We start from the raw sequence: 9,609 nt of genomic DNA, 5'->3' as shown, positions 1-9,609 counted from the left end.
TTTTAGAAATGTGAAACCATACGATAATCAAAGAAGACAACAAAAAAGTTGACATGAATAGTTGTGTAGAGCAATTATTCCCACTTTACCAATCCTGAGATCAAGATAAAGAGTCTGAACAAGCACAAGCACAGCCCTTTCCTTTTCTCTGCATTTTCTTCAGGCCAACCCTCATGAGATAACATCTTTGACCCAAAGAAATCAATTCAAAACAATCCCCTTGCAAACTTGAGCTTGTGGTAACACAGTCTCATGCCTTATGTGATGCTACCCTCTCACACGCTTTTTCTCTTTTTGTTGCTATGTCGATGATCTAGCTTTCGTGGCCTTTGAGTCCGGTTTGGAGGTGTCCAGTACAATTTTGCAACCCAAATCAAGCATTCAGGTCGTTTTAAAATTGAGACCCAAGAGCCCCTTCTGGTAGTCTGACATCGTGTTCTATGTGGTGTATCCGGAAGTACTGCCCCACAAGTACACTGAAAGACTTCTTAGTCTTCAGGGTGCCGGCATCCATTAAATCCTGCTACCACAGCTGTTTTAGTCAAGAAAGACGTGATCAACTCTTGAATCAAAATGAACACCATCTTTTGCACTAGGACCCTGGGTAGTAACATCATCCCTTGAAGTTAGGGTGAGACTCAATCGAGCCCAGAAATCCCTCACATTTCTCATTTGTGCTGATCGGGTGAGGGTAGTGGGGTTTGCACCACCATTGCAAAACACATTCAACGCTGCTTGTACTGCAGTGCCATCCTTGGTTGAAGCGGGTTTGTATGACGGAATCTACATACATTCGGGATGCACAATCACCGTTGCGATAAATTTCTTCCTCTGAAAGGGTTTGTGCGTGTTTCGTTGCTACACTCATCTGCTCGTCACCGTCACCAGGGCTGAATTTAGGGTCCACCTGATGACTTGGTGTTTGTCTTCTTGCTTGCAGGTGGGCCTTTCGTAAAAATTCGGCAGCGGCGAGCTACTGAACTGTTGGTGAATGTAATTTAAAGCCTCCGGGCGTCGCCTTACAGAGAACAATCTCGTATTTTATTCTCTTTATTCACTCAAATTCCATAGCCACTCCATCGTGTGTCTTCTCGTCTGAGCCAAAAAGAATTATTAAACCGTGTAGTGCAACAATCACTCTCCTTTACCTCACCTTCTTCACTAACAAATTTTTGTGCATCCGATTCCAGCTTATTTTTGAATTTCAAGTCATTGTCAAAATGCCTACTTTCAACGCTATTACCTTATGCCTCGGTCTTCAATTCTTCTTGGGTAGCTCGATAGTACACGGTCTACCCACTTTTGGTTCCCTGTCTTTCCCTAACATGTTGGCCGTCAATGCTTCCGCCTCTGCTACCGCGTCTGCCGAAGCTTCCAGCAAATCAACACTTTCTGCCGGCGCGCACGCGAATGCAACTGCAGGAACTTCAATAGGCCAATCGGGTGCTTTGACAATGGTGAGTACTAACTTCACCGCTGACTTTCTGTCTACTGCTTGCTGATTGAGATGTCCAAACTTCCAATGCGCTGTAGCCTGGCCTTGCACCACCGTCTGACAGCAAAGGATGCGTATGCCAAGAGTCTAGCAGCACACAAGATACTATGACTCCTCCACCAGTCAACTCGGGTGTCACTGACGCGAAGCCAAGCGATACCCCTCCAACGGAGTTGAAGTCCACCAGCCCAGACAGTGGCAATTCCTCCTCTCCCCCTCCTGCTGAGACAGGGGCTCAAAACACATCATCTACCCCCGACGTAAGTAATTTGTCTTCAAACGACTTGAGGCCGCAGTTCGGCGATCGCTCGTGCTAATCCACAGACTTTGGCTTGGTCCATCTTTCAGACTCCTGCCCCCTCATCTGGCGCTTCGGCTATGATCTCAGACTTTTCAGCAGTTATCCCCGTTGCCATCAGTCTTTTCGGTGCTGTCGGACTCCTATTTGCTTAAGTGCCAGCGTCAATCACCAGCTTTTCCTCCGAGCTCTCGGACACCCACGAAGCACCTTTTGGTTCGTAGCGGGGTGTTGCACAGCCTGGCTTCTTCAGAAGTATATAATCAACATTGATATTGGGCCTGTCTCAAAATCTCTCGTACCTTTTCAAGACAAAGACGTTTACAATTTCTTAGATGATAATCAATATTCTTTTTCTACCTTTACCACGCCTATCGTATCAACTTCCATCTTCCAACACTTTTTACTTCACACACTCATGTTACCTTCTTCGTGCGATGGAATTCTCTTGTCTACCCTCTTTAAAGAACCCCAGGAATGTCCAAGCCGTGTAGATAATTGAAGCATACTATTGACAATTCCGAGTTAATTTTCATTGTGCAGTAGTCAAAGTTCACTTGATACTACTTTTCACCCCAAAATGAATATGTTTTGAAATTCAGCTTAGATGTTGCCTGCAAACACCCCATCCGTAAGCTCCACAAAGTGGAGTGGGTCTACTTGCCGAAATCGCACTGACAAACCATGCTTCGCAGTTCGCGCCGAGAATTATTGGAACGCGGAAATTTATGGCCATGCCGGGTCAATGATTGTTGTCCAAAGCTTCATCCTCTGCTGCAGAAATCCAACACCTGAACCTGCCACGATGCACTCATTCTACGCGTACTTTGAAGTTCGGTTGCACCACTACCAAGCATGATGCAAACTTCTGCAGATGAATAGATGACCTTCATTCTTTGATCAATATCCTCACCATTGTGCATGTTCATGAAGGTTGAGACTTGCTTGAAAACTAAAAATCGTCATCAAAATGATCTTACACCTACATTGGAGATCAGTAGAAAGAGCGGTGATGTTATCAATCATCACCTGATCCAAAATAATTCAAGTGTTGTAAGGTTGATTCTTCTGCTTGCATGCAAAGACTGGCGTGGATGAGATGTCAGGTTGAAATCACTCGCAGAAACATTGTCTTTGATTTGATGATTGAAGACAATGTAAAGAATGTGACATCCACTGTGAGTAGGTTTATTTCTTATTGATGTAAATCGATTTCAGCCGAGGAAACCATGAAACTGTATCCAGAGAGCACAAGATCAACTGGTCATAATGCAAGGCCGTGTAGCTATAGTAGACAAATTTAGTGACTCGAGCAACTTCGAAGCTCTACGGCTGGTATCAGTTTGAGATCTTGTGCTTCCACCTGACCCAAATTGTGTTAACGGTGGTTCCAACACTCACTCAAAGCCCTACAAAACAAGTTTCTGTGTGTCTTGCGTATCGCTCGCAGATACACACTCGAGACTGAAGTTTGTGATTTCAAATGTACAAGCTACTGACAAAGATAACATCGCGCCGGATAAGTGCCTGACATGCCTCCATTTTCTTACCCAATGTAGCGTCTCCGATAATACGTGCTGCATCCTTAACCTCCCGACAACTTTCATCCAATCTTGTCATTGTTCGCACAATCGTGCCTTCCTGGATGTCACTCAAGCCCACCAGTTCCGCGAATGGCTATTTAGGCAACCAGCAAAGTATGTCAGTATAGCGTCCAGTATAGTGCATTGATGTCTGTAGACACATCCTCCTCATCTTGATCTTCAAAATGAGATAGATGCTGACCATTCCTTGCGCCCAGTGCCACACCAGCTCTACCATACCGAAATTTAACCCAGAATGACTGGAACGAGGCCCTTCAACATCGTCAACCTCAACTCTATGTCTTAAACAAACTTCCTCCACTCTCTCAGAGATCTTGGTGAGCTGTTGACATCCTTGTTCAAGGGCGGGTGTGAGCATCGGTTTATTATCAGTTTTGTCTTGGAACACCAGGGCGCTGAGAAGTGCGACTGTCTCTGATGGATCATAGTCCATGAACACGTTGTCCAAGATGAGCTCAGTCAAAATCAACTCGGAGGAAGAGTTAATCTAAGATACAAAGCCGTCCCAACATTGAGCCATAGAAAACAAGATGCTCAAGGGCTTGTCAACAGACTAGACTCACTTCACAAGCCACTCGACCCTTGAGGAGCACGGTCGAACGCTCATCGATAAACTTCAGTTCCTTCAGAACAGCAATGCGTGCTTCATAGTCGGGTAAAAGTTCTAGATTCTGATCGCTCGAAGCCATGCGTAATCTGCATTGAGACAGCACAGAGCTCAAACTCTATTTATGTTGCATGGAGTCATGTTTGGCGATCATACTCACGCGGCTAATCGGGTATTCAGCACCTGTTCATTGTACAAAGCTTCGTACTGGAGTTCCACATAGATCACGTCAATCACCAACTTACACACTTCATAGGCTGTGGGGTCTATTTGTCTCCAAGAAACTCACCGAATCTATGAACCCTTCCGTCTGTTCTATATCACCGAAAGCTATGAGACTAGCCAAAAGGGTATCCCGTTCGTGCAACAAATCTCTAAAATCTACGGAACGTAACTTTGTAGATTCCCATTCGATTTCCTGGATATCTTGAATGATATTTGTATCAGCCAGTTGATTCAGAAGTTGACTTTCCTTAAAGTTCTTCAGTGTATTCTCCATCTCTGACTTTCTATGATGATTCGCGATAGACTCTGCGTCTAGTTTTATCAAGTGTTTGGTGATCAGGGAGACGGACGACGTGGGTATCACGGCAAGCTCATAGGTAAGGTCTTCGGTCTGAGCATGAATTCGCGGTGGCCAGCGAGGTGGAACCGACTCAGAAGGTAAATCTGGAGAAGGCAAAATAACCTCAGGAAATGTTCAGCCATGAGTTTTGCTAGGTATAAGCCTTACCTTTTGTGCCTGCGCGGATTTCAGTGGGTACAAAGGCAAGAACAAGATAAGTTCGTGATCGATCGATACGGCCATCGGCAGATTTGTGGAATCCTGGAGCAAGCTTTAGGATCACCGCTGGATTATCTCGGAAATGCTAGAGGTCGTAGATCAGAAAGCTTCACCGGATGGGTTAGTCAATAGGGATATCAAGGGAAATCGACATACCCCATCCCGCAGTATCACAAGGCGGCCTGATTGGAAGGCACGAGAGCCGGAGGGATGACTCAAAATGCTTTCAATCATGCTTGCGTTCAGTGCTTCCAATCGTGTCATCAATCCAAGATATTCTTTGATGTTTTCATTCCTCTCTGGATCGTCCGATATGCCCAGTGCTCGCAGCTCTCGTTCACACTCTACAATCTTCTTCTGCTGATCAGGTAACAATCTCTGCTGAGCGTTTTCCGAGAAACTCCGTTTAATCATCTCTTCGACCCGAAGAGCTTCAACCCTCAAGAGGTTCAGAATCATGCTGATGTGTGAAGCATCATTTCAGCCTCGAGCATGGTCAAAAGCATCGTACGGATCGACTAACTTATATGTCAGTCGAAATTGAGACTGTAGCTTGGTAGGTTGACCCAGGAGCATTTTGTGCAATGTCGAGGTCTAAGGCCAAAAATCGACGATTTCAATAATTTTAGGCATTGCCTTACCTAGTGCCATATCAGAAATAGAAATAAACGCACATCCGGAGGCTGGTCTGTGCATACGATGATAACGACTCCAGTGCTATCCAATCCTCTACGACCGGCTCTTCCCGACATTTGGGTGTATTCACCAGGTAGCAATTCCCGAAAGGAGTGACCATCATGTTTCTTTATACCCGAGAAAACAACACTGCGTGCCGGCATATTCACACCCTAAATTCGACACCAAAACATTTAACTGGTGTCATCAATGATCCGTTTTGTTTCGGGGAAACCTTACCATTGCGAAAGTCTCAGTTGCGAATAGCACTTTGACCAATCCACGCGTGAACAAGATCTCGACCAACTGCAATAAAAAGTTCAATCAGTTTTGCGCATAACAAAACATAAGAGCCTTTCATAAACCAGACCTCTTTGACTATCGGGAGTAGCCCGCCATGATGTACACCAACCCCGCGGCTCAACATATCACGCATCCTCAATATTTGAGGCAGTTTTTTATCAGAATCTGTTGAAGATGGAAAAAGTAACCATCAACTTCACGTCGACCAAGGCGAATCTTGACCCATGTACATACCATTGAGCCTTTTCAAACTTCTTTCGATGATCACATGAATCTCGCTCTTTTCCTTTGCACTGCATAGGTCTGTATTGGGCATACTCGATGCATTATCTTCACATCTTCGCTTAGAAAATGTAAATGCCACAACTGGTAGCAGGTTCTGTTTCTTCAACAATCCTACCAGATGTACCCATAGATTTCTATCTTCTTGATTACCTCGTCCACTATTATGGCCGCCTCCTCCACGCCCACCTCCTCTAGCCATCAAGTTAGTATTTCCACGCGCTGAGGTATTTGAGCGACTCCCGCGAGACTGCGCGCCACCACGTTGACCACGGTTAGATGCCGCAGCGCCCATCCGGGTCAAAGGTAACATACCTGCAGCCTCTCGTTCTTTTACTTGAGCGCGTTTCAATGCATCTCCGGCATCCTTGTGTCTACATGAAGATTGGGTCAACATTGGTGGCTCATTATTGCGCACGCTTTCCTTCGAGTTGATATCAAGGTGGAATGGGTAAAAAGAAACCTACGAACCCTTGTCCCAAGAACTCCCCTTTAGCGTTCAAAATCTTGTACAAGTCTTTATTTGCGTACAAAAAGTGTTCCAGAGGAACAGGCCTTTTCGGAGTACTGATGACGTAGATATCTTTCTTCTTGGTTCGTCTGTGTGATGTTTCGAGTTGGGGAAAAATGGATTGACATCGAGAACCCAAAATATCACAAAGACTAGACTATTCTTACCCTACCCAATCTGCAAACTCTTTGGTGTTTGGTACAGTGGCTGACAGCAAAATGATGGTAACATGATCAGGGAGCATGATAATGACTTCCTCCCAAACCACACCCCGCTGATAAAAATAAGATTGTTCAGATGCCAGTACAATCAGCCTACGATGTGTTGAGCACGTACCTCCGAGTCATTGATATAATGTACTTCATCGAAGACAACAAACTCCACATCCCGTATCAGATCAGCTCCTTTGTAGAGCATACTTCTCAAAATTTCAGTGGTCATAATTAGACAGCTACCGTCTGGGTTGACCTGCACATCACCAGTTAAGATACCAACGGTGTCCGGATCAAACGTCTGCTTGAAGTCGCGAAATTTTTGATTAGACAAAGCTTTGATGGGTGACGTGTATATGCATCTGATTGATCAGAATCGGATGCAAGTATGTCCTGGTAAGCCATCTTTCCCAAGGATACTAGTTATATGTAGGCCCGCGCTTATCTCACCTAGTCATGTGTCGAGCTGCAAGCGCAATGGCGTACTCTGCCACCACAGTTTTTCCAGCTGAAGTGTGAGCAGCGATAAAGACTGAATCCCCCATCTCCAGGTGATAAACGGCTTCTTTTTGGAAAGTGTCGAGCTCAAAGGGATACTATACATGAAAGAACCCGATGAGCCAGATTGTCAAAAGCACACGTTCATCAAACTCGCAAGACTTGCCTCTTTCGCCATATCGGGTACCAGGTCCCTGAAGTTTACCAATTCTTGATTGACATCCACCACATGAGCCCAATCTCGCTTAGAGATGACGGGACGTTTGCGTTCAGCCGAGACCTTCACATTCGAAGCTAGGTCCACCCGCTGAGGTCATCGAACGGAGAGTCACACGTCAATAAGATACCGGAACACAATGACTCATGATCGACTGACACTATTGGGGAGTAGAGCTTCTACTTCTTCATCTATCTGCGCTGAAAACGATTTTGTCTCAGCATTATCTCGGTCTTCTTGCCGCACGGTACGCTTGAATTTTTCAGTGGGCACATAGATAGGCTCCACTTGACTGGGTGCCACATCAGCCGAATCTTCTGCTTCCGTTTCAGCATCCATTGCCGTATCGCTAAAGTCAAGTCCTCTAGTAAATCCAGGGGGGATAGTACGTATGCCACCTGTAGGAGATAGCAATTGAACGTCCAGCTCAAGGAGATATGAGATCAAAAAGCTTACCGCGGTTGGACTCGAAGCCTTTCTCAATACTCTCCACCAATTCGTCGGGTTCGACTTGGTTGCTCATTGGCTGCAGCTCAACTCCCACTTCCAAACCACCCGGTGTAAAAGGAAAATATCTGTTCGCAAGGTTTAAAGTCACATCGTGAATTTTCTCAGGTTGACGATAATGTCGCGTGCGCGATGTGATTTCACATTCACTTACCCCGACTTGCCCCTAACAAAGTCCTCGGTGTAGCTAGCAGGCTCTCGACTTAATGAGGAAGATGTCTTGGCGGTCATGGAAGGTCCGGAGGGCTTGGACAGCTTTCAAAAGGACCATCCGGTGTGTGTTGAATATATTGTACAATGAGGAAACATCTCTTATCAATTTCAAGATAAATACAAAGAGCACATAGTTCATCCACATACGGCGTCTTCATCTCTTATGATCAAATAGATCCACACATACAGGTGTTTTGAATCTAGCCACTAACCTCACGATAGCCAACCACTTTTCCCTCAAGTCCAGCAGTGACGAATTCAAGACTGGTAGACATTTGACCTGGCTGACTACGCAGTAGCTCGCCGATGGATTGGTGTTGTAGTAAGCCTAAAATCGGGTCCCCTTCCCAATGAGTAACGCGACTCGAGGTCCATAGTTTGGGTACCGCCGGACCAGGTTTGAGGAGTTTGGAGTTGAGGAAATCCTTGAATTCAGTGGCATTGATCGGCCGTCGTGGTGGTTGGGCTTCGAGAGTCGGATCTGATTCTGGCGCATCGGCAAGGCCTTCGGTCGCCCACAGCTCGTCTTCGGTGGCTAATGGGACCATTGATATGATTTAGCGTCTTGATTCAAAACAGAAAAGGTTTGAAGGGTATTGAAGATTTCTCAATATACGTTCAGCTCCAGCATCTCTTTGAAAAATAGAAACGGTCGATGGTCCTCTTGCTTGCAGTGTGCGAGAACCTTGCTTCACGAACCAATGACAGCATCTCGACTGTTACATGGAAATTATCTGTGAATCTCTGGGATCGTGCTGAGTGTCAGTCGAGTGTCAGCGATGATTGAGTCACTGACTGTGACACCCTCGCAAAACATGATACATCTGGCAATGGCATTCGAACTTGTAACGGGGTATAACTTTAACCCACGTTATGTATTCTAACCCTTAAATCTAGGGTTGGGATGTAAGATATAAAATACGAAGATAAGAGCTGACTTCTCCTGGAAGTATGCGTTTAGGTGTTTCACGGGTAATTGTTTAAGAGTAACGGTGAAAGGGAAACGGGCTTGTTTGTAAGGAGTAATCAAGGTACACCACGGGGGGATCCTGGGTCAGAAGTTGGTCCCAACCAGTCTGAAATCCGTCAGGTCGGTTTCCGACCCAAGACTCGCCCCTGGCCAGACTGCAGGCCACCCTGGGCTGGCCTTCACGGGCCGCCCCTGTTTAATCCCAGAGCAGCCAGCAGCGGGACTTGTAGGCGCGTCCTGCGGGCCTATAGACCGCCTGCTTGGTCCTCGCATGGTCAGCGCGAAATCGCGTGGCATCTTTCCAAAACTGATTGCTGAGCCAAGTAAGCGTGAGCAGAGACTTACTTTGCTTGCTGAGCTCATCCTCTGAATCAGTCTGTGTGGATGACGGGACAGATGCAACCAAACACCACCACGTTACATACGGATCCTG

General features: G+C 46.0%; 2 protein-coding genes across 2 annotated transcripts; one reads left to right on the top strand and one right to left on the bottom strand.

Moving 5' to 3' along the window:
• Nucleotides 1-1,220: 1,220 nt before the first annotated feature.
• MELLADRAFT_87593 (uncharacterized protein) lies at nucleotides 1,221-1,948 on the top strand (the record flags this gene model as incomplete). Its single annotated transcript, XM_007410934.1, has 3 exons — nucleotides 1,221-1,457; nucleotides 1,534-1,755; nucleotides 1,820-1,948. The coding sequence occupies 3 exons, from the start codon at nucleotides 1,221-1,223 to the stop codon at nucleotides 1,946-1,948; spliced, it is 588 nt and encodes a 195-aa protein (XP_007410996.1).
• Nucleotides 1,949-3,272: 1,324 nt separating this feature from the next.
• On the bottom strand, nucleotides 3,273-8,754 carry MELLADRAFT_36552 (uncharacterized protein; the record flags this gene model as incomplete). Its single annotated transcript, XM_007410729.1, has 20 exons — nucleotides 3,273-3,470; nucleotides 3,579-3,884; nucleotides 3,961-4,093; nucleotides 4,307-4,673; nucleotides 4,738-4,863; nucleotides 4,941-5,248; nucleotides 5,312-5,382; nucleotides 5,463-5,636; nucleotides 5,704-5,769; nucleotides 5,834-5,931; nucleotides 6,001-6,405; nucleotides 6,512-6,648; nucleotides 6,727-6,833; nucleotides 6,896-7,133; nucleotides 7,222-7,367; nucleotides 7,412-7,563; nucleotides 7,648-7,884; nucleotides 7,943-8,061; nucleotides 8,148-8,248; nucleotides 8,419-8,754. 20 exons carry the CDS (start codon nucleotides 8,752-8,754, stop codon nucleotides 3,273-3,275), a joined length of 3,825 nt encoding a protein of 1,274 aa, XP_007410791.1.
• Between the last annotated feature and the right edge of the window lie 855 nt (nucleotides 8,755-9,609).

The sequence above is a fragment of the Melampsora larici-populina genome, assembly GCF_000204055.1.
Source record: "Melampsora larici-populina 98AG31 unplaced genomic scaffold MELLAscaffold_22, whole genome shotgun sequence".
NCBI lineage: Eukaryota > Fungi > Basidiomycota > Pucciniomycetes > Pucciniales > Melampsoraceae > Melampsora > Melampsora laricis-populina.
Note: the sequence above shows the minus strand (reverse complement) of the source record. Positions and strands in the feature narration are given on the sequence as shown.